Genomic DNA, 26025 nt, shown 5'->3' with positions numbered 1-26025 from the left:
TCTCCATTTATAATAGAAAACAAAGACAACTTTTCATAAAAGTCACAACTTTTCATTAAAAGACAATGCTTGTTTTGGAAATAAATAAATTAAAAGGGAATCCTGATTTATGATGGCACCACGTAGGCGGGTCTAGGGTTCTTTTATATATATATATATATATGATTATATGGTATTAAGAATTTAATCGTATTTGAGCGATACAAATTAACAATGAATATGATACTCCCTTCGTTCTTTTAGATGTTATGTTGGACTTTTTGAAAGTTAATGATTAATTTTTAAAGCTAAATTTAGATTACATTAATTCGATATTTTAAAGACATTCAAAAACTATATGAAAAGTACAATAAATTGAAGTTTTTTGCATATCAATATACATCATAGAATGTTAGTCAAAATTATTATCATTTGACTCTTAAAAAAAAATAGTAACAACTAAAAAGAAAGGAAGGAATACTTTTCTTTCATCGAACTAACACTTTTACAAATTTTAATAATTTGGATTTAACATAAATACTTTTGTATTTCCATTTTAAACATGTATAATTAAGAGTTTCCTTACTATATTTTTGGCCAACTTCTTTTTTTTGGACTATAAGAGAGGTACTTGTGCATCCTTCATGCCAGCCACATATTAATCCCAAATAACTTACATTAGCCACAACGTGACACACAGCCCCCCGTCTCTCTCTCTGAATTGCCAGAGTGCGCACTTGGATTGCTTGCCAACAATTTACTACCTTTTTATTCATACAAAAAAGCTGAATTTCATTTCCAATTTACCTGGTAGTTGGAGTAATCAATAGGAATTGAAATGGCCCTCAATTTGCTTTCTCCTACTGAAATTAAGTCAATCTCTTTCTTGGACACCTCAAAGTCCAGCTACAATCTTAACCATCTTAAGTTCTCAGGTTCTTTATTGAGAATTCTAAACCCCATGTAAAAGTTGTTTGATTTGGATAACTTTGCTGAAAGTTTTTCATCTTTTGTGTTGTTTTCTTCAATTTTGAGTTGTGGGGTTGGTTAAAGATTATCTTTTTCCCCCTTTTTTGCTGCAAGAATCGTTTTTAAAAATTTCTATTATGATTTTGACTGATTTGGGGTTGAAGGGTTTTGTGATTTTTCTTGATATAGGTGGACTGTCTATCAGAAGAAAGGGGTGCAGTGGGGCATTTGCTAAGAGGGTTCAGTGTTCAGCACAGCCGCCGCCACCTCCTGCCTGGCCTGGAAGGGCTGTTGCTGAGCCAGGACGGCAGAGTTGGGAGGGTCCAAAGCCTATCTCAATTGTTGGGTCGACTGGCTCTATAGGAACTCAGGTTGGTAAATTTTGGAATGGGCTAAAAGACTTACTAAGATTGTGTTTTGAGTCTTGATTGGTTCTGGCTTGAAGTTGGGATATAGTCGTAGTAGAAATTCTTACAGCTTTTGTACGTGTTAGTTACTTGCACTTACAGTGTCAACTAAAATTTCAACTGTTTCCTCTAAAAGAGGATGAAGAGATTCAAATTTACCTAGATTCCATTCTGCATCTTTTCTATCTGATCTTCATTATTAGTGGTGTGCTGCTTTTGTTACTGTGCCAATTATGCCAGTTGTCTTTTGCTTTTTTCTTATTTTTTTCTTTCTTTTTCTTTTTGTATTGTTTGGGTGAATGAAATTCCAGTTAGTATAGGTTGCTTGGTATTTGAGAGAATCAAAATTTTGTTTTGATTCTCTACTTTTTTTATACTAGTATACAGGAAGTCCTTCCAATAAATCAATGCAAATTATTACTTTTACAACAAAAAAAAGCCAGTTATCTTTTGTTTAAGTTCTTCGTTGCTTCAATTCAAAGTTTGTTTCTGCAGACGTTGGATATAGTCGCTGAGAATCCGGACAAGTTTAGAGTTGTTGCACTTGCTGCTGGTTCAAATGTGACTCTTCTTGCTGATCAGGTTAGTATTCGTTTACTGCATGTAAGTGGAAAAGACCATGAAATGTCAAGTCTGAATAGAATAAAGACATCCAACCTCTCAGCTTGCTTTGTTATCTGTATCTCTGCATTAACATCTTGAGGCATTATGTGGTCTGCTGTCTATAACACGACTGGTGTTGTTTAAAGATATGATGATTATTCAATTATAAAATGGTTCCTCCTTATATCACCCACTGATTTCCTGCCCTTCCCATGCTACAAGCCTAGACGTGTCATGTTTGCAGTACTTTAATTGACACATCTCATTAACCATGTTGAAACACTAATATCAGGGCCCAATTATTACCATGTTTTTTCCTTATTTGGTTTTGGATGATCCACTCAAGAGAGTAGTGAAAATCACTAAAGCTCAATTTATATCATATGCTATTTATATGTTGTATCTGCAATTTGCACGAGTGTGATGGAAATATTCGTTCCTCAACATGGATACCCAACTAAATCAAGCTTTTGTTGTCAGACTCTTTTATCTGTCATGTATAGTTTGGTCTTTGGATCTGATGATAAACTTCGTTATCTCTGAGTAGGTCAAAACATTCAGGCCAAAATTAGTTGCTGTTAGAAATGAATCATTGGTTGAAGAACTCAAAGATGCTCTTGCTGATATGGAAGACAAGCCTGAGATTATACCTGGGGAGCAGGGTGTCATCGAGGTTTGTCCAACTGTCCCTAACTTTTTTCCTTAGCGAGTAGAAGTTCATTTTACTTGTTGGTAATTACTTTTTGACCTTTGAAAGAAATATGTTGATTATTGTTGTCTATGATGTGTTTCAGGTTGCCCGCCATCCTGATGCTGTCACTGTTGTTACAGGAATAGTTGGCTGCGCAGGTTTGAAGGTGAGGTTGAGGCTTTAGTCTATCTGAATCTTTTCGAAATTATGGTGACACTTCTTCCAAGATATCCTTATAAATATCCATTCTATTAAAGCTAAGTGGGAGTGAAGAGTGTTGAGAGGGTGAAAAGTGATTTATTTCCTGTATCTGGTTTCCTTTTTTGTGGGGTGGGGGTGGATGGGAAGGAGGACAGAAAGGTTGTCGTTTGGAGGGGAGCTGTAGAAAAGACATACCCGCTTAAGTAATAATCAGAAATCAAGTACAAGGTTTCTCCAAGTCGCTTAAAGGCTTTATAATGGCAGTGCTGGAAAGACTTCAAAGTTTACCCCACAATGAAGCAAAAATGCCTTCTATCTGTCCATCTCAGGAGATAATAATACATTCAGCTAACTCTTGATTACTTTGGAGATATAAACGCACACAACTCCAATCACCTAGAAACAGAAAGACTTCTTCAGCAGAGCTAGCTCCCTTCTATACAATAATCATGTTTAAAACAATTATAGCTAAAAGTAGCATTGTATGCTAGTTTAATTTGTTACTGAAACAAAATGTTTGTCATTGCTCTTCTTGCTGTGCTCTTTGATAAAGCATCTTTATTTGTCTTTCTCGGCTAATATATAACTAATGAATCATTCAAGAAAAAATGTGTATCATTTAGAAGATGTTCTCAAATTTGTTAGTCTTTGTTTGCTTTACTAGCCTACAGTGGCTGCCATCGAAGCAGGAAAGGACATTGCTTTGGCCAATAAAGAGACTTTAATTGCTGGTGGTCCATTTGTTCTTCCTCTTGCACACAAGCATAAAGTGAAGATTCTCCCTGCAGATTCAGAACATTCAGCTATATTCCAGGTACAGTTCTATGAGGCTGAGATTGTCTTAAGATCTTTCTGCAAAACTTACCAAGTATGATCATTTGTGAGTGTACATCATGCACCTCTTACCAATCTTCTGTTTTGCATTGATGAATGTCCAATATAAATTTCCGCCCTGGGTTCTTTATGGCCAAGAGAGAAATATTTAATTATTTTTCTTGGTTTCAGTGCATACAAGGCTTGCCAGAGGGTGCCCTTAGGCGCATTATATTAACTGCATCTGGAGGGGCTTTCAGGTGTAAAATCTTGAACATTGATTGAATACTATAAATTGTTCAATAGCTTAGTTTTAATCCTCGTATTGCAGCATTCATATCAATCTGCAACCCAGAGAATTCAAAATCATTCTGTGTGTCCACCTTTCTTTTATTGAAATAGTTACTTGGAATGTTTTGCCTACTTCATTTTATCTCAAGTGACAATGATCAGAAATTATTGTTTTTTATATTCCTTATTTTGTATTTTTCCACCAAATGATCTCCACACGTACCCTGAAAAAATGTAAAAGTTTTATATATAACCAATTTATTCATCTTTCTTTTAGTTATATGTACATCTTGTTAACCTTAAAACTGATATTACTGTCGCTGATAGGGACTGGCCAGTTGAGAAGTTGAAAGAAGTTAAAGTAGCTGATGCTTTGAAGCATCCGAATTGGAACATGGGAAAAAAGATTACTGTTGATTCTGCCACATTATTCAATAAGGTACCTCAATTGTTATTTTTAGACCATTGTTCCACTATTGTTGCTTCATACATTTCAAGCTTTTATTCCATATGTGAACCATGGGAGTATGTTATGAATTATTTATCTTAGCCTAGGTTTAAAGGTTTGTCTTGTTCTCAGGGTCTTGAAGTTATCGAAGCTCACTACCTTTTTGGAGCCGAGTATGACAACATTGAAATTGTCATCCATCCCCAATCCATCATACATTCGATGGTGGAAACACAGGTAAAAATCTTGTACTTGTCCTCCCTTCAGCTATGAGATTATATCAATTATGTAATCATAGAGGAATATGCTGATGACAGTCCATACTCATAAATTGACAGCTTTGGAATTCTTTTTCCTTCTGTAATTTGTAGGATTCATCAGTATTGGCACAACTAGGGTGGCCTGATATGCGTTTGCCCATCCTTTATACTTTATCCTGGCCCGACAGAGTTTACTGTTCGGAGATTACTTGGCCTCGGCTTGATCTTTGCAAGTAAATAACATTCTTTCTTTGTCAATGTATTATATTTTGCTTATTGCGCTAAGCTCATTAGTGATCTATATTTGCTTACAACTTTGTTTATTTACTTTCCAAACAAGAAACAAGCTTTAGCTTTTCCTTTCCAGTTAGTATAAATAACTCTGAGTGATGATATAGGCTCGGATCATTGACATTTAAAGCTCCTGATAATGTAAAATACCCATCCATGGATCTTGCTTACTCTGCTGGGCGCGCCGGAGGGACCATGACTGGAGTTCTGAGTGCAGCAAATGAGAAGGCAGTGGAATTATTTATTAGTGAGAGGTATGTAGTATGTATTCTTACATTCAACTTCTGCACTGGATCATGTATATATTTCCAATATTTGTTTTGCTAATAATTTAAGATTCAGTATGGCACCTGCTGCTGGTAGTTATAGTGACATCTTCTTTTGTTGGGGTTGTCAATTAATTCGTCAAGAGATGCGAGGTCATTGCATCTCTAATAGTTAAGCCACATGTACTAAATTCTTGATATTTATCGGCAGTCCGTTCAAATAAATGATGTTTTTTCGTTTGTAAATCTACCAATAGCTTAGGTTGCCTTTGGTGTCCATAAGATGACAATTAGTGTTGAAGCTAAGTAATCTTGTTTGACTATAGAATATTAAACACGTAGGTTTCCCTTGTACTTGCTGCATAGATCTATTCTTTCTCATTGGACGTGGTTCAGAGTTATCGATAAATATCAAATGTAGCCTATTCTTCTCATTTCCCTGTTACTGTCTGACTGGCAGAATATGTTTAAGATGTCTCTGACTGGCAGAATATGCTCAGCTACTATTAGATCTTAGTTTCATGTCTTGATTTTCTTACAAAAATTCTACTGCTGTTTTTTTTTTTAATCTTTAAGATGTGTAGAATGTTGTAAATGACCCTCCGGATCATTTAAAAGGAAACAACTGATGAATTGTCCTTGTTTCAGAATTAGCTACTTGGATATTTTCAAGATTGTGGAGCTAACATGCGCGAAGCATCGGGAAGAGTTGGTGTCTTCTCCAACATTGGAGGAAATAATACATTACGATTTGTGGGCTCGAGACTATGCAGCCAGTTTGGAACCATCATCTGGTTTGAGTCCAGCTCTCGTATGATTTGTTTTTTCGGTTAGCACGAACATGTTTACCCAGTAAAAGGAAACTGTTCAAAGGTGAGGGCAATATGCAAATATGTATAGTAGTGAATGTAATATGATTAGGTTTACATGTACTACATCAGTGAACTCCTCACCCTTTTTAAGTAAAGTAAATTCCTTTTTGATATCTTATATATTTCCTCTCTTGTTATTTAGATCTTTTTCATTGGAATTTCATTTTTTAATATATGCTCTATTCTTACCTCATAATATCTTCCTAATCGTGTGATTTTATATTTCTCTTATCTCTGCTCGATTTGTTTCACGATGTAGGTACGATAGAGAGAGAAATTTCTATTTCAGCCATCATTTATATTCTTTTTATTCATCACCTTTTTAAATAGTAAGAATGTCTAGAGAGTTTTGCCCAAGTCTTATTTAATTATGTACACATTGTCGTGCTTTGATTTTTCCAGTGACTTACAATCAAAAATAAATCAAGATAATTGAGATTGTTTCAAAAAATTTTATTTTAATTATGTTGAATAACATAATCCAAAAGTTGATACGAGGCAAACTTAAAAAATAATAAAAATTTTAGAAATCCCAGTGTAAGGAGAAAATTGCACTTAATTAAAAAAATAGTAGTAGTTACTTTATTAACTTTGAACACAATAGCCCACGACCAAATTAAAAGATGAGTTAACGGTTTTGTAATGGTTTATAAAAAAAATTATTGGGTTAACGGTTTTGTAATGATTTTATAGAAAAAATTATTGAGTTAACGAGCTTTTATGCTGATTACATAGCATTGCCCACAACAATAACATACTCAATATAATTTCACGAATTGGGTCTGGAGAGCAATGGCCAGACAAAATTATATTTAAGCGAATTAAGGACACCATATGCATCAAAGAGATCAATGCAAAATTAACATCAAAACAAGCAGGCCAAAAACAGATGTTGTAGCTGTTTCCTTCCATCGGCTCACACACTAGTTTTAGCTAAATAGATCATTCAACTTTTATTTACTCAAAATTCATGATATCATTAAAAATATTGTAACTTTTTTTCCTTTTAATATGTTTTGTATACAACTAATTATTCTTCTCTATAATTGAAAAGATGAAAGTCTTTGGCCCTCCAAAAAATATATATATTAAATGTACATTTCTTTTGATTAATTTATGAACCTTATTTGAGTATTCTATATCAATATTAGTATTATATTAAAGGAAAAAAGGATAAATATATTTTCGAACAATCGCAAATGGTATGCAGATACCCTCCATCATACTTTTGGGACATTGATGCCCCTGCCGTCCAAAAATTAGAACACAAAAATTTTATATTATATTAAAATTATATAGAATGATTATCTAAAAACTAAAATATTTATATTATAAACTATAAAAATAAAAATATAATAATATAATATTGAGGAGAGGAAAACGTTATATTTTTAGAGGGTGTAATAGAGAATTAATTCACAGGGGTGAGAGGACTTAATATAAGTAGCAAATATCGGATTCTTTCATTCTGGCGGTTCAGAGATTCTGCAACACATTTCTTATTTCTGCATTTTTCTCTTTGATTTCTTCTTTCCATGGCTGACTACGTCTTCTTTTTATATTTTTGCAGTAATACTGCCCTTAAACTGCATGAAAGAATACTATCAAACCATTAATAATATTGGTTGTAAAGAGAAACAAAAATCAAGGTAACCATTTTTGTTTCTTATTTTTCGTAGAGAGATTGTACAATGCATTTCTTATTTCGGCATTTTTCTCTTTGATTTCTTCTTTCCATGGCTGACTACGTCTTCTTCCTATATTTTTTTAGTAATACTGCCCTTAAACAACATGAAAGAATACTATCAAACCATTATTGTTATTGGCGATAAAGAGAAACAAAAATCAAGGTAACCATTTTTGTTTCTTATTATTCGTAGAGAGACTGGTACAATGCATTTCTTATTTCTTCATTTTTCTCTTACATTGCTTCTTTCCATGGCTGACTACGTCTTCTTTCTGTATTTTTTCAGTAATACTGCTTTTAATCTGTATGAAAGATTACTATCAAACCATTGTTATTATTGGCTATAAAGAGAAATAGAAATCAAGGTAATCATTTTTGTTTCTTATTTTTCGTAGAAAGACTGGTACACCGTATTTCTTATTTCTACATTTTTCTCTTTGATTTCTTCTTTCCATAGCTGACTACGTCTTCTTCCTGTATTTTTTCAGTAATACTGCCCTTAAACTGCATGAAAGAATACTATCAAACCATTATTGTTATTGGCTGTAAAGAGATCAAAGTAACCATTTTTGTTTCATATTTTTCGTAGAGAGACTGGTACAACACATTTCTTATTTCTGCATTTTTCTCTTTGATTTCTTCTTTTCATAGCTGACTACGTCTTCTTCCTGTATTTTTTCAGTAATATAGCCCTTAAACTGCATGAAAGAATAATATCAAACCATTATTGTTATTGGTTGTAAAGAAAAACAGAAATCAAGGTAACTATTTTTGTTTCTTATTTTCGTAGAGAGATTGGTATAACACATTAATTATTTTTGCATTTTTCTCTTTGATTTCTTTTTCCATGGCAGACTACTTCTTCTTCCTGTATCTTTTTAGTAATAGTACCCTTAAACTGCATGAAAGAATACTATCAACCCATTATTGTTATTGACTGCAAAGAGAAACAGAAATCAAGGTAACCATTTTTGTTTCTTATTTTTCGTAGAGAGACTGGTACAACACATTTCTTATTTCTGCATTTTTCTCTGTGATTTCTTCTTTTCATGACCGACTATGTCTTTTTCCTATATTTTTTCAACAAATATTGTCCTTAAACTGCATGAAAGAATACTATCAAACCATTATTGTTATTGGTTGTAAAGAGAAACAGAAATCAAGGTAACCATTTTTGTTTCTTATTTTACGTAGAGAGACTTGTACAATGCATTTCTTATTTCTGTATTCTTCTCTTTGATTTCTTCTTTCTATGGTTGACTATATCTTCATCCTGTATTTTTTCAGTAATACTGCTCTTAAACTACATGAAAAAATACTATCAAACCATTATTGTTATTGGCTGTAAAGAGATACAGAAATAAATGTAACTATTTTTGTTTCTTATTTTTCGTAGAGAGACTAGTACAACACATTTCTTATTTTTGCATTTTTCTTTTTGATTTCTTCTTTCCATGGCTGACTACGTCTTCTTCCTGTATTTTTTCAGTAAGACTGCCCTTAAACTGCATTGAAAGAATATTATCAAACCATTATTATTATTGGCTGTAAAGAGAAACATAAATCAAGGTAACCATTTTTTTTTCTTATTTTTCGTAGAGAGACTGGTACAACACATTTCTTATTTCTGTATTTTTCTCTTTGATTTTTTCTTTCCATGACTGTCTACGTCTTCTTCCAGTATTTTTTCAGTAATACTGCCCTTAAACTGCATCAAAGAATACTATCAAACATTATTGTTATTTGCTGTATAGAGAAACATAAATCAAGATAACTATTTTTGTTTCTTATTTTTCGTAGAGAACTGATTTAGAGAGATACAACAAATTCCTGATTTCTGCATTTTTCTTTGTTTTTTATTTTTCATACTTTGTGAAACAGTCAAAACTTTCTTGTATCAACAGTAATTTCGTCGCGATGACATCGCTGAACTGTATAAAGAAGTGTAGGCTGTTTTTTCTAATCGCTGGTTAAGCAAAACTTCGTAAAGGGTGAGTTGCTTCTTTTACGTCTTCCTTCTTTTTGTTGATTTCAATGGTTGAAATCGGTTAAGTTTGTGTTTTTCCAAATCTTACTAGTTTGTATCCTAAAAGAGGAGAAATCAGGTTAAGCCTTGTATAAAATTAAAGTTAAATCGATTAATGTCCCAAATTGCTTTGCTCTTCCCAATATGATGGTTTAGGGTAATTCAATGTTAATTTACTTTTTTCTTCTTTTATAATAATACCTTGGTACCTGCTTCCTCTCCACTGACATATATATTACGAAGTCTTCGGCAAATAGATGTAACCACCAACCATTTTTTGCTCTTTTGGGTATTTGAACTCTGATAAAGATAGGAGCTCAATAGCCTTTTTACCGACAAACTATTAGGGGATAGAGCAACAATATGGCTTGTTTGACAGAATAATTTAATGTTTTATATGAAGTTTTATAGCATAGTTGTGCCTCCCTCATTTTAGATGATACGTAGGATGACTAGTCAGTGTTTCGATACATGAAATAGGAATCCATTAAGCTTTAGGATGCTAAAAACAAAGGATACCTTTGTTCTAACGAGAAACGGCATACTGGATACCAGTGAGATAGGTGTTGCTTGGAAAATCAGCTTGTGCACCATATTTCTTGGTTTTAAGGCTCCACCATTTGTTGAATACTTCTCTAATTAGCATTGTATCATGTCAATACCCATAGGTGCACCCATTATTTTCCACATATGTTTAGTAACCTTACCTTCAACAAATGTATGTTGTATGCTATCATTTTGTGGCACCAAACAACACACAATCCACATCTTCATTATTTTAGTTTTGAGTTGTGTTCTCATTTTCATTTTCAGCGTTTAACTAATAAGAATGTTGAAAATTTATTAATTTATAGCATTCATGTAATGTTTTGTATTCTGAATTTCCTTCTAACACAATAATATGTTTTTTCTTGGATACTTTGCAGATTGGTTTTAGAAGCTCCCGTTTCTACATTGATCATCAACTAAAGAGTGTTAGGGCTTTGCCCTGATTTTCTTTCTTTATTTGAAGTTTAATTTATTTTTATAAAGAAAAGTCAAAGTATTACCATAAATGCTTGAACTTTTTCTGAAAGGAAAAATAATTTTCTTCCATATTTGGTTTTTTCTTTCTTTAGAGGAAAAGTTTGAAGATCTACAAATTGAAGATCCCTATTTTCATAGCATAACATAATAAAATCCATAATGTAGTCGTTTAGAGAGTCTTGTTTATGAAGAGATTTTCTTCTAAACATATTAATAATTTTTCAATATTAGTTTTAAATATGTAGGTCGCTTGATCAACCATATTAATAATATGTCTTTAGTATATTTTTATTTGTCGTCAGATTTGTCAATTATATGATTTGCAATTGTAAACTTCTGCATAACATTCTAATCACTTTCGAACCCAACACGTGGTATCAGAGCTAATGGTTCAATGAATCAGGTTCATCAAAATTGAAGACAAGTTCAAGGTGGTTTCAAATCAATTTCCGACCAATTTAATGATAAAGAAGATTTTTGTTCAGCTACATGTAGAAAAGAGATTTAAACTATATTTTCAACATTACTGTTGTTGCATCTTTGAAAATAAAAATAAAACATTTTAAACCATTTTTAATTCATATATTTTAAACTTTATTTTTAACCATGTCAAGCAGCAGTGATGAAGACAATGTGAAGAACGAAGATTATCATGCATGTGAAGAAGGTGGATCAAGTTTTGTCAAGAAAATTCAGCCAAAAGAGGAGATTTGTTAGGGTTTTGCCATAATTTTCTTTTCTTATTTGAAATTTATTTTTTTCCGTAAAGAAAAGTCAAAGTATTATCATAAATGCTTGAACTTTTTCTGAAAGAAAAATATAATTTTCTTTCATATTTGGTTTATTCTTTCCTTAGAGGAAAAATTTGGGGATCTTTCCCTATTCTCATAACATAACATAATAGAATCCACAATGTAGTCGTTTAGAGAGTCTTGTTTATGAAGAGATTTTCTCCTAAATATATTTATGATTTTTCAATATTAGTTTTCAATATGTAGGTCGCTTAACCAAACGATATTAATAATAGAGAAAAGACATAAAGTCACAATTGAAGCTGTCCCGAATTTTCTATGTTCTTTTGCCATTCCCTTCCCGCTGCAATAGTTGTCAAACCCGTTGTGGCGGGGCAGATTTCGCGACAGCGCCATCAATTATTTGTCAAACAACCACCAATTAATTTATTTATGAAAATAAACACCGACAAATAATCAAAATTTAAATATTCAAAATATCACCAAATCAAAATCTGACATTTAAATCACCACCTTCTCCAATTTCTTACTCCTAAATCGAGTTTTCCATAATTTAACTACTCTCAAATCCGAATTTTGATTTGTAGGAGGAAAAAAAATCACTAAACTAATTTTGTTTTTCAAAAAAAAAAGAATAAGATTGAACACAATAACATTAGTTTTAAAAAAACAAAAATCAAAAAGGAAAAAGAGAAAACGAAAAAAATATGAAGGAAGCAATGGATGCTCAAGAAATATGGGTAAGCTAATGATGGTAAGGAAGATGAGAAAAAAGATTTGAAAAATTAAAAGTTATTCCTAATAAAGTTAAAAAAAAATTAATACGTGGGTTTTTATATATTTTTCATAAGTCAAATTGGGAGTGCCACATGACAATTTTACGTTGGTTTGAAGTTGTATCAAGAGTCAATCACACGCCCATATTTCGTGACAACATGAGTGGTGTTAAAATTAATCAAAAAGGTATATTTATTGTGGATTGAGATAGTTTCGTAGGGTAAAAGGATACTCACAAAGTTAAAGTTTCTTTTTGAAAATCCGAAACAACTTCAATGGTACTTTATGTCTTTTCTCTTAATAATATGTCTTTAATATGTTTTTATTTGTCGTCAGATTTGTCAATCATATGATTTGCAATTTTAAGCTTCTGCATGACACTCTAATCACTTTCGAACCCAACAAGTGGTATCAGAGCTAATGGTTCAATGACCCAAGTTCATCAAGGTTGAAGACATATTCAAGGTGGTTTCAGATCAATTTCCAACCAATTTGATATTAAAGAAGATTTTTGTCCAGCTACATGTGAAAAAGAGATTTAAACCATATTTTCAACATTATTATTGTTGCATCTTTGAAAATAAAAATAAAATATTTTAAACCATTTGTAATCCATATATTTTAAACTTTATTTTTAACCATGACAAGCAGCAGTGATGAAGACTATGTAAAGAACGAAGATTATCATGCATGCTAAGAAGGTGGATCAAGTTTTGTTAAGAAAATCCAGCCAAAAAAGGATATTTGTTAGGGTTTTGCCCTGATTTTCTTTTCTTATTTGAAGTTTATTTTTTCCGTAAAGAAAAGTCAAAGTATTGTCATAAATGCTTGAACTTTTTCTAAAAGAAAAAAATAATTTTCTTTCATATTTGGTTTATTCTTTCCTTAGAGGAAAAATTTGGGGATCTCTCCCTATTCTCATAGCATAACATAATAAAATCCACAATGTAGTCGTTTAGAGAGTCTTGTTTATGAGGAGATTTTCTCCTAAACATATTTATGATTTTTCAATATTAGTTTTCAATATATAGGTCGCTTGACCAAATCATATTAATAATATGTCTTTAGTATGTTTTTATTTGTCGTTTGATTTGTCAATCATATGATTTGCAATTGTAAGTTTCTGCATGACACTTTAATCATTTTCGAACCCAACAAGTTTCATTCATTAATTGATAGGATGGGTTCTAAAACCAAATCCATTGGACAAAAGGGAATAAGAGTTCCTTTCACTTGTGAATCAGATGGTTGTGGTTAAAGCTTCAAAAAACAACAACTACAAGATCATGTATCATAATCACATGCTGATCTTAGCCTCGCATGTAAATGAGGTGCAGGCTTTGCTGACATGTCTAAGTTGACGCAACACAAAACACGTTGTCCCTTGAGTTATGGTAGCAGCACAAGTAAGAAAAAACAAGTTGTTCTCGAAAATCGACGAAAGGGTTTTTTTTTTCTTTTTCTTATAGCTGAGTGGTGACCTTAAATTTTGTTGTCTAACAAAATTGAAATTGTAATCCGCAGGAGAAAATGGATAAGATGGTGGATGGATATATCTGACAGTGAAGAGCAAATGGTGGATAATAGTGAAAGCAGCTAACAATCTAGGAGAAAAGAGAGTGAATTCGTAGTGGTAGCTATTTCATTTTATAGTTGGATAGCAGTTTGAATATCATGCTAGCTGCTTTAATTTTGACGATCTTAGTATGCATTCAAACTATATGGTGATTGTAAAGGCAAAAATTTTAAACCTTTAAGGATCTATTGTGTGATTTTTCATAGTCTACATGATGCATTAAGAGGTCTCATGTATGCCCAAACATATATATACACGAGATAAGTGTTTGAGTATACGGTATACAAGAGCTTTTTCCAATTCCAATAAAGCCACTTAACTTGTACTCCCTTTGTTACGCTTTTTGAAAGTCATTGAGGAGGTTTCAAAAGATTTCTAGTCCAATGCAAACTCAGGAAGGACATTATGACAGAGGTCTAGAGTTCAAAATCCAAGTAATAAATATATATAAATAACAATGTATTGGAATTAAGGCTTAGTTGTAAGTGTATACTTATATTCATTTGGGCAGGGTGGGCTCGGAATCGGTATCGAAACCATTTTGTGAGTGCGCAACAGGGCCGTCTTAACCCCTAGGCCACTAAAGCCATCGCTTGGGGTCCCATATATTTTAGGGGACCCATTTAAAAAAAACAATTACTTATATATGTTATTTTTTAAAAAAATTATATGTACTATGAGTGTTATGATTTGAAATTGCATATGAGATGAAAATAAACCTGAATTTCTAAGAAACAATTTGATGAAAATATGGATAGTGAAATCACAAAGTCCCTTGAAGAATCTTTTAGAGTTGATTGCTTTATATATGTAAAGTAGATCAAACTATTTTTTCACTTCAAAATAGATTTGAACCAATTGAATCATATGGAAATATTTTTGATTTTTTATTTAGTGGTAAAATTGTGAGATCACTAGATGTTGAGAACTTAAAATATATTGTTTTAACCTTGAATTTTCTTTAACACGTAATAGTTATTCTGATATTGATGGTTTAGATTTATTTATTGAATAAAAGTGTTAAGGGAAATAATATAAGTAGAAAATAATGATCTAATGAAAATACTCAATCAAATAAAAAGATTTGATTCTTTTCCAAATACACATATTGCTTGTAGAATAATGTTAACAATTCAGGTAACCGTTGCCTCAGCTGAAAGAAGTTTTTTCGAAATTAAAATTGATTAAATCTTCTTTAAGATCACAATGTCTCAAGAGAGATCGAGTGATTTAGCTATATTATCATTTGAAAAGGAATTATTAAAATAAATTGATTATAAAACAATACCTAATGACTTCGCATCTAAAATAGCTTGAAAAGTATATTTTAAATAAAAATATATATGATGAAAAAATAAAATATTAGGGTCCCTCTCTTAAGTTTCGCTTTAGGACCCTAAATGTTGTTGAGTCGGCCCTGGTGCGCAGCAAAGCACAAAGAAAGGTCCAATGCCGAAACCGTAACCTACAGTCTACAGAGCATGTTAGTCCTAAGGTAACACCACCTCCTGAATGCGTACACATTTTCCCTCCAAAATTTTCCGACTTAAAAGCTGCTCACAACACTTTGGCTAACAAACTTTACACACGCAGTGAACAGTTTATTTACGTTGTCTTTCCTTAATCTTTTAGAGCGTGTTTGGATTACTTTAAAAAAAAGTAGTTTTAAATTCAAAAATAAAAAATCAAATTTAAATGACTTTTAAGTAACAAATAAAAGAGTAGGGGGGCTATTTTTTGTTTTTAAGTAATTTTAAACTTATTTTAAGTTATTGGCGAAGTTATATTTAACTTTGTCAAACATTTTCTAACTTATTTTAAGTTATTTTTATTTTAGTCAAACACTTTCAAAAGTAAAAAAAATTGACTTAAAAGTAGTGTGGACCAACTTTTAAGTCAATCTAAACACCCTCTTAAAAGTTAATTACATCACATCTCTACTCTTTTCCAAATTACAAAAATTCTATAATGGTAGAATTCGAATACATCTCAAAACGTCTAAGATACATTGCCCAACGTCCAGATACATCACATTTTGATTTTGAATAGATTATTCAATGTTTCAATACATCGCGTACGTCCTGATACATTGTCTAAAATAATGTATCCGACTGATATATTGTGTAAAATGATGAATCCGAGAATAATAGAGAGTAAAATTTTTTGTAATTTTTCAAATGGTAGGGAATTTTAAAAATTATAATAAAATAAGTTGTGTATTTAAATAACTCTTTATTTAAAATAGCTACAATAATTTTTATTTTTTTAAAAAAGAACAAATAAATATGATGAAGGAATTAAATAAAAGGGTTTTTAAAAAATTTTCCTTGAATAATTTTTCTTAAAAAAATATTCTATTCAAAAATAATAATATGAGAAAAACAATTTCCCTAATAAAAGTAAGAAATATAAAGTTCACAAGTAACATTTTATCTTTTCACATTTTATTTTTATTCCTACCCTCTTTGCCTCCATCTCCATTACCGTGCTTTCTTACTTTCAACACATCTTTCATAATATTTGTCTATATTATATATGAATATTTTTAGTATAATTTATTTTCTTGAACATAAGAAGAATAAATTAAAGAAGTTATGTATTTTTCTAAATAAAAAATATTTTTATTCATATCTAACATTGCTACACTTTTCATTATTTTATATGTGGCTCGAAAATGAAGAGCAAATCATATCAATTTGATCGATTATTTGATGGACATATTAGATTAGGTATCAACCTTTACAAATTTGTCCTTTCAATGTGTTATGATTATCATATTTTCTATGTATAATTTTTATCATCGACTGTTAAAAATTACGATAATGTAAGACTAATACAAAGGTCAAGGTAGAAATCAATTTTAGCGATAATAGAGTATTTGTTAAATATTTCTGAAGATTGACATATCATGTATTTTTAAGGGGTTTTTTCAAAGTTATTAAGTTGTTCACAAGTAATATTCGATTAATGATAGTCTAATTAAATTTCTAAGAAAATTTTAATATTTGTTCTAGAATTAAATATCTGTTGGAATAATTTACACCAAAATTCCGCCATGAACAAAAGCTTTAAAGCTAAGTGAATTCCTTTGGATGATTTTCTTTAAACTAAATTACTCATGTTCTTTGAAAGTAAAATTTCTCCAAGGAATACTTAGTTAATAAAGTCCTATTAATAAATTTTATTTTGCGTAAATTCGGAAATTGGAAGCGATCCTTACACTAAACAATAAATATTTGAGTGTTGTGTTTGTAAGTCATTAAAGTGATTAAATAGAAATGATATGCCCTTCCTTTGGATACTAAAAATAGTAATTTTATACTCCCTCCGTCCACAATTAATTGTCATGATTTCCTCTTTTAAAGTCAAATAATAAGAACTTTGACCAACATTTTACGATGTATATTTTCATCATATTGATATGCAAAAACTTGCAACTTATAGTACTTTTCGTATAGTTTTTGAATATCTAATTTTTTTTAAAAAAATATCGAATTAAGGTAATCTAATTTAACTTTAAAAATTAGTCAAATTGACTTTCGAAAAGCGCAACATGACAAATAAAAGTGGACAGAAAGAGTATTAATTGTTGACCTTACTAAATCAAAAAAGTATTAATTATATTTTTTTATATTACTTTTACAATTAACTTTTTTTTAAAGTGTTTACATTTGTTAGTAAAATTTGTAAGTAGTTTTTTAAGGGGTAAATTAGAAAAAATATGTTCTTATTTATGATTTTTTATACTGTACAAAATGAAAAATGATCAACTAATATAAAATGAAGAAAGTATTATATTTATTTATACTTTATGTTCGATTAAAAGTTATACTTCCTCCGTCCATCTTTATTTGACCACCATATTAAAAATAGTTGTCCAACAATATTTATCTAGTTTAGAAAATGAAGAGATAAGTTACCCTTTCTATTATTCAATATCTAATACATTTCTCAAAGTATTAAATTTAATATATTCAAAGGTTAATATAGTAATATTATCTCTATTATTTATTATTTCTTAAGGTGTGTGTCAAGTCAATAGTGGATAAGTTGTTGGACAAAAGGAGTAGCTTGTTAGTCATCAAAGTGATAAAACAAAAATGTAAAAAATATCACCATGCATAAAATATTTCCATGTCATTTAATATCTGTACTTATTTTATATAGTTTATTAATTAGTAAAATGGTTAAACTCATATTTTTATGATTTATATGTACATAAGAAAATTACTTGGTGTGTGGACAAGGACGGCTATAAATAATCGTTTGGTTTTTTTCTTCTGTTGGCAATAATTGGACGCCATTGATATTTCTAGACAAAGAAAATCGGTGATTCCTTGGTTGATGAGGGCACTGTTTACAAATTCTACAGACTGGCGGAAGGCAATGTCATACAGTTTGAGCAGAGGCAACAGCAGGAGCCTGACGGAGACGTCTATTACTTGGGATCATTATTTCAAGGTTGGCTCGTTTATATACAGCAAAAAGACTGCAAAGTTTTTCTATTTAACCCAATCTCTGGTAGAAAAATCAAGCTTCCATCTGTTGAAACTCTTCCTGAAGTTAAGGGCGTCATTCGAAACACCCAAACTGGTTTGATTGAAACTTTTCTTAACTACCAATCCCAACCCTGTACTCTAAATACATCATTCTTTCCTCTTCTCTTATGAACGATGACTGTGTAGCCATGGTCACTCTGATCTACTCGCCTTCTGCAGGAGGCCCGGAATAGAGGATGACAATACACTCAAATTGTTTACCACAGTAAAAAAAAAAACTATTTTTCGCTCTCACCCATTTTAGGGATCTTGAAGCTTGGGATCTCAATACGGATCCAATCAACAGGTTTCACATTCACAGTGAAAATTTGGTAGCCTCTAATGAATGGCCTATTTCTTTCATGGATGATGATGAACTTGAGCGCAAGTCATCCTATTATTGGGATTCTGATTACTTGGTATACGACCATCAAAGCCACGAGCTTTTTATTGTTACACGATACATAGCCCCTGCCATTGATCAAGATGGAAACTCTTATATTACCTGAGAACAATTTGGATGATCAATTTCCTTACCAGACTCTTAACTTTTGATGTTTTCAAGCTTGATTTCATAAACCATGATCACATGGAGCTTCAATACAACAGTAGCCTTGGCAATCGTGCATTCTTCATTGGCTCCAATACTACTTTTGCTCTGTCAACCACCGAATTTCCTGAATTGAAGCCCAATTCTGTTTACTTTACAGATAATCTGACCTGGGCTTACAGGCACAGGGAGAAGCTCAAGTGTGGAGGTCATGATTTGGGTATTTATGATCAACACGAGACACCAAAGTTTAACGTGGAAAACCTTCTTTGGTGTGAAGAGTAAAAACCACAAGGCCAAAGCTCCACTATAATCAACAAGAGTTACAAAAGTGTTCTCCAAAATAGCCACCAACAAAGTGCCAAACAATGAGCAACGCAACTACAAGATAACACCAAAAATTAGAGAAATAAAAGCAAAAACACCAAACCCGCAACTACTGTTCACGAGCTAAAATCTAGAGCTACATGACTCCAAATCACCCTCTCTCAGTTCCCAATCAAATATTAAGTTGAAAGGAACAAGCTGTCCAAAAATCAGCTCAATCGGATAAGAAACGAAGTGGAATTGCAATTTGAAATTGATTGCCAAGGCTTGTGCGAAAATCTGCACTTTCTCACTTTTCTCTCTATATGGCTGCTCTCAATCTCTTGTGATTCTTTCAAATAAGACCTAAAAGAAAGTCTTACATATATACACCATAAGATTGGGCTTATGGGCAAAGTGGCTAGTCAAATTTGGACTAAATTTATCCGCAAAGGAAAGGAAGGAAATCTTGGACTTTTATTTATCCACATAAAAAGGGAAAAAGACCCAAAACCCAACAATGTGGAGGTCATGATTTGGCCATTTATGATTATGAAGAAGGAAGCTTTTCATCGTGTTACTATCCCATTGATCTCGACAAGATACTGAGGATTCTACCAGCTCCTATTTGGTTCATCACTGACCCTGATGTTGATGTTCATGCGGAATGTTTAGCTTAGTGTGTGTGTTCTGTTTATCAACTTATCTTTGTTCTTCTGTTTTGTTTGTTAGGCTGTCTGATGTGGGTGTTTTCTTTTTATAAATTTTTTTTATATTATTAATAATAAAATAACTAGTTTTATTTATTTATTTTTATTTTTTAAAAATAACTAGCTTTATATTTAAAATGTAGCTCCAACATCATCTTGTAGTTAGTTAGTGAATGAAGATTGATTACATGCTTTTTTTTCTCGCTCTCTCTTTTCTGCGTTTGATGCTAAAAAATCAAAGGTTCATGTGACCATGACATCTTCTTTAGGTAAAAGTTTGAGTAAAAATGTACAAGGAAAAAATATGAAGTGCGTCTTTTGACGGACTTATAAACCTTAGTCAAACACACTCTCTTCAACAAAAGAGGGTATAGATGAGGTAGAACCGTTAGTAGATTTCCTAGTGTACCTATAATTATGATTGCCTGTTTTGTAATTTTTTTTATTGTTGCCAGCATACCCTCATTGCTGAGGAATACAACTTTATCTTTCTAAGAAAAAAAGAAAAAACACAGAATGAATCATTTCCTTCTTCCTTAGTCAATAGTTGTAGCATTAGGTATAGCCCTCCTTCCTCTTTACCAACTTCCTTCACCTTCCCACTATAAAGCTCCGATTAAATACAAAAGCGGGGGGGAATTGACTGAGCAGACGAACTCTCTGGTCACTTTGCTTACAGAAAGTAAGTCGTACTTGAACGGAAGATGAACCTCCTTAGGTATATGGTTTAAATTACAGTCCCTTTTGTCAACATATTCCGATTAAAAATCATATGATTTGTTTCTCTGGTGTCATTTATCCATATTTTAGTGTTTTCTGACACTAAGAAAGATTTACCTGCAACATTGACTGAATTGACATCAACCTCTTCGATATTTGATTTTTCATGCTCCAATATCTACAAGATCTTGTCATATTGATCCTTGGTAAAAGTACACCCTTGAAGTAGAAGACTAGCTTCTTTCTCACCCTGACCTGCTTCCTATGTAATCATTATTTTTGACACACTTTTGTCCCATCCCGTTGTTGGCACACTAGTGTTCACATTGAAACAAATCCGAATTGATTACTATATTAATAAGAACAGAACATGATTACAACTTTAGAATAATAATTACAACTCTCAGCTGTATTACAATGAAAATATTGAAACTACAAGTAACTAAAGGATAGAGATAAGAATGAGATGAGAAGTTTAGAATTTAGAAAGAAGATGAGATAGACAAACGGTTTCTTCACCAAAATGCATAATCCTCTAAAACCACAGATACAACCATTTAAACTATGCTCAACCTGGATCCCAAGAAAAACTAGTATTGGACTATCTAATTTTTGGGCCTCTTTGTGGGTTACCCTCACGCCCAACACTTTAGCCAGCCGTGTTTACAACACATACCATATGGGAAACTAGCCTCACAATAGCATGTGGTACTGTATAATCTAAATCACTTGTATTTCCCTACTAAAAACGAAGCCACCGAAAAAAAGAAGAAGTTAATTTCTCAATTTTCTTATTTTTAATAAACATATATATATATTGAGATAATTAGTGTTAGAATGACTAGGTTAGTTGCTAATGAACCAACTATTAATTTCTTTTACTTCTTTAAATTTTAAACACTAAATAAATTTTTTGACTATCCCAACAAACTAAAAACTTATCAAACAAACTAAATCCAAAAAAAAATAAAATAATACCATCAGGGGCGGATCTACATGGAGGTGAGGGGTTCACCCGAATTTCCTTTGCTGGAAAATTATATTGTATATATAAGGTTAAATTATAATTTTATGAGTATATATATTAAAATGAACCCTCTCACCACATGTAAAGAGGTTAACTCGGTAGTCAAGGGGTTCGAAAATTTATCTCAATGTCTTGGGTTCAATTTTGTGCGACAATAGTTTCCTCCATTTCTTTACTTTGCAAAATCAATTAGCAACTGAGATGGGCTCAATATTTGGGCTCAAAATCTCAGTCCAATAAAAAACTTTATTATTTTTGGGCTGAAACTTTATTAAACTTACATAAATCTCATAGTATAAGAAGTAAATTAAATCATATTCATACTCTTTTCTAATTTACAAAAATTCCCTAAAATTTGAGTCATTCGGAAACATCCCAATATGCATGATACATCCCAATATCACTAGTTCTTGAACACGATGTTACATGTGTATTTCACGTTAAATAGTATATAAATACTTTAATTCAAGAATTTGAATTAAATTTTTTAGCCTCATAAATATACAAGTTTTTTATAGACAATTAAATTAAAGAAATCTAAAAAGTGAGAAAACACACACATACACAAATAAAAAACAAAAAGCAAAAAATATTTAAAATAATAATAATAAATCAAGATAACTTATCTTTGATAATGGGAAAATTCATTTTGTTGGTAAGTTAAAACTTTTCTTTGAAAATTTATAAGTATTATTTTTACAATAAATCTTTAGTTTTACAGATAAAAAATCTTCATTTTTATAAATAAGAAATTTAACATTATCATTTTTTTAAATTTTTTGTAAGTGAACAAGAAATGCTAATTAATTCCTCCGTGATAACAAGTAAAAATAATCTAAATATTATTAATAGTAATATTAGGGTGTGTTCGGTAGGAAGGTAAATATTTTCTAGAAAATAAGTGAGTTTTTTACTTAGTTTTTTTTTGTGTTCAGTACATAACAATATATATTATATTAGTCTAAAATTATTTATACATAATCTAGACAAATACTTCAAAAGATGAGGATGCATAACAAGGGTTGGGACGTGGGGTGAAAATGAAGTGTAAGGGGGCGGAGATGGTGATCATGGAGGTGAGGTGCGTTTGAGATGTTGAAAATATCAACAAATTTAAAGCTATAACCTTAAATTCAAACTTTAAAATTGATATTATGTTTTTTTTTTAATGTGATTGATTTTCATAATATTTATTTATAATATATACCTAATCGATAAACTTTTTATGTTTTTATAATATATAGATCATCACTCGTGCAATAATTCATAGTATAGAGTAGCCCATGTATTTTCACTACTAAAAGCGAATTACTCAATTTTCTTTACTTTAATATAAAAATATATATTGAGATCACTCATGACACAATGCTAGGTTAATTGATAATAAACCAAATATTATTTTTATTTATTTCTTCAAATTTTAAACACTCTTAACAAATTTTTTTTTGACTATCCCAACAACCTAAAAACTTTTCAAACAGACGAAATCCAGAATTCTAAAAATGAAAAAATAAAAATAAAATACCAATAAGGATGATAATTTAAACAACCACCTTCTTTTTTTGAATAATAAAACAAAGAAACACAGCCAACTCACATTTATTTAAATCACGTAGAAAAGAAACCACAGACAACAGCGCAGCCAATTTCTACAACACCACACAAACAAAAGTATTCCCTCTTACGTGTGGACTTTAGATTATATTACGTATAAACCAAGCAAAGATCTGTTCAAAGTGTGTACACATATATTACTTACTTCGTTTCATATTATTTGGCCCGATTACTTAATTAAAAGCATATTCTATTCAATTCATTTTACTAATTATATTTAAAATTTAATATTTAATCACTATGAGTACTAATATAATCATTTAATACTATAAGATAAAATATTTATTTTTGATATAGACGAAGTAGCTACATTATACGTTGACACCTAAAAAGTCTAAAGTCAATAATTCCAATTTTCCACCGATTATTTGGTATATACGATGTATAAAAGCTCAACAACTTATTGTACACCTTCCCACACCTAATCATATCCCTTTTCCCATTTGATTTCCCGTTTCGAATTAGTAGCCTTTATAATCTCAAACCGACGCCCGCACTTTCCACCTTTTATACCAAACTAACAAACAAACGCTCTCTCTCTATATTTTTGTGTTTGGGAATCAGTGAGTTTGTTGGAGAAATGCAGGCGAGGTGGGAGTCATCACAGTCTCCGAGTTTCAATAGTTACTCTAATAAGAATTTGGCAGAAATTGCTGATAGAGTTGTGCAAGAGTTCCGGGCTGAAAATGGAACAGATGAGGAATTTTTTGTTGATGATGATGGAGGTTTGAGTTGTTTTGAGAGTGGAGGAAGATTGAATGAGAAAGAGGAGGAACAAGGAAATGAAGATGAAGATGAATTTGAGTTTTCATTTGTAAAACAGTCTGAAATTTCACCTGTTGCGGCTGATGAAATCTTCTATAATGGACAGATCCGTCCAATTTACCCGCTTTTCAATAGGGATTTATTGTCGGATTTCATGAATGGTAGATCTAATTCGAATTCGACGTCGGAGGAGATTTCTTCTGCTGGACCGAAATCAATTAGGCTTCCGTTACGGAAGCTTTTCATGGAAGAAGAGCGAGAAGCTAACTTCTCGTGCTCGTCATCGGAAGCCGATGATCTGGAAGGGATTCCAGAGGGAACGTACTGCACGTGGAGGCCTAAACCGGAGGAAAAATCTGCCGGAAGTTGTAAGAAGAGCAGCTCCACAGGCTCCTCAAAACGCTGGAAGTTTCGTGACCTCCTCTACCGGAGCAATAGCGACGGTAAGGATACTTTCGTCTTTTTGACTCCTTCGTTCAGAAAGAAGGAAAACAAAGCAGAGAAGACGACGATTGATAATGCACCAAAAGTTACCGCAAAATCAAAGGGAATTCCAGTGGCTGATGGTTATCCGGCGATGCATTACGTGAAGAACGGAGGCGGCGAGAAAAGGAAAACATACTTACCGTACAGGCAAGATCTAGTCGGATTTTTCGCTAACACGAACGGAACGAGTCGGAATGTAATGCCATTGTGATGTGAATACGTGATTAATTAATTAAGCTCCTTATTAATTATGATTACGTAGTTGATTTGCTGGTTTTGGAGTGATCATGTAAGGATTTAGATTGATTAAATTAGAGAGTAAATGATGATTAGATCATGAATCGATTGTCTGTAAATATCTGGATAAGCTTTGTCCTTATCCCAGTTGATGAATTATAAATGAAATTTTCGTACTAGTATAAATTATTTCTTAATTCCATTTAATAATAATCTTGAAACTTATTTAAATCTATCTGTATTTGCTATTTTGCTTGATTTTTTTTTCCAAACCCCTCGCAGGAGCTCTCATCTTTGCTCTCGACTCGAACTTATAGCCTTAAGGTTGAAAATGAACGATGTTTATCATCCGAGCAACTCCCTCTTGTCAAAAGTTGGAAGTGAAGGATGTTTATCATCCAAGCAACTTCCTCTTGATTGTCAGTATTTGCTTGCTTGCTTTCTTCTCAGGAAAGAATTTAGAAAATTAATGTAGTTTCTCGAAGGGATTGAATTGTCTAACTTTCAGATAGTACCCTCATTGCCAAGCAAAACATAAATTAATAATCTGTGTAGGGCACAATTCATGATCGTGAGAGCAAGAAAGGAAAAAAAAGGGTGTTACTAGACGTAATATTTAGGGAAAATAGTTCGGAATATATCCGAATTTTGATCGAAATTGTTGTAACAATTTCAAACTTTGTCCTACCCAAAGTTTTGAATTGTTACAGCAATTTTGATTATATTTAAGACTTTTTTTCCCTAATATTTATGCAAGTTGTTGTGGACCTTATAATAATGGCATATATGGAGGTTACACATTTTATGTGGTGATCAATTGTGTTTAAGTAATTCTACCACGTGAAAAAGACTTCCATCCAATCTTATATCAAACGTTCAACTCTACTAACCTCTAACGTATAAATTGAATTCAAAATTCAGTTATCGCTATTCTAAAATGCAGAATTCATAAAGATCAATTTCTAAATTCGTATTAGTTAAAGCTGTATGCTTATACATACACACATGAAGTCTTAAATTCAAGCATGAATTTGAGAGTAGGCAAAATTGTCGATTCGAATTAGGTATAAATCTATGTATATAACAGGTGTATCTGTCCGGACCTTACGACATATAACCGTCCATGTGAACGTATCC

The 26025-nt window shown here is 31.7% G+C and overlaps 2 protein-coding genes across 2 annotated transcripts; both read left to right on the top strand.

Annotated features, from left to right (window-relative positions):
- Positions 1-634: 634 nt before the first annotated feature.
- Positions 635-6209, top strand: LOC125858508 (1-deoxy-D-xylulose 5-phosphate reductoisomerase, chloroplastic). The gene is made up of 12 exons (XM_049538303.1): positions 635-914; positions 1138-1319; positions 1851-1937; positions 2506-2631; positions 2753-2815; positions 3515-3664; positions 3856-3923; positions 4282-4393; positions 4535-4639; positions 4774-4895; positions 5061-5207; positions 5868-6209. The coding sequence occupies exons 1-12, from the start codon at positions 818-820 to the stop codon at positions 6034-6036; spliced, it is 1428 nt and encodes a 475-aa protein (XP_049394260.1). The 5' UTR covers positions 635-817; the 3' UTR covers positions 6037-6209.
- Positions 6210-23866: 17657 nt separating this feature from the next.
- LOC125860721 (uncharacterized) lies at positions 23867-25095 on the top strand. The gene has a single exon (XM_049540738.1). It carries the CDS (start codon positions 23981-23983, stop codon positions 24860-24862), a length of 882 nt encoding a protein of 293 aa, XP_049396695.1. The 5' UTR covers positions 23867-23980; the 3' UTR covers positions 24863-25095.
- The last annotated feature ends 930 nt before the right edge of the window (positions 25096-26025 follow it).

This window comes from Solanum stenotomum, chromosome 3 (assembly GCF_019186545.1).
Source record: "Solanum stenotomum isolate F172 chromosome 3, ASM1918654v1, whole genome shotgun sequence".
Classification (NCBI taxonomy): Eukaryota; Viridiplantae; Streptophyta; class Magnoliopsida; order Solanales; family Solanaceae; genus Solanum; species Solanum stenotomum.
The sequence above is the reverse complement of the archived record's forward strand: the minus strand, read 5'-3'. Positions and strand labels throughout refer to the sequence as shown.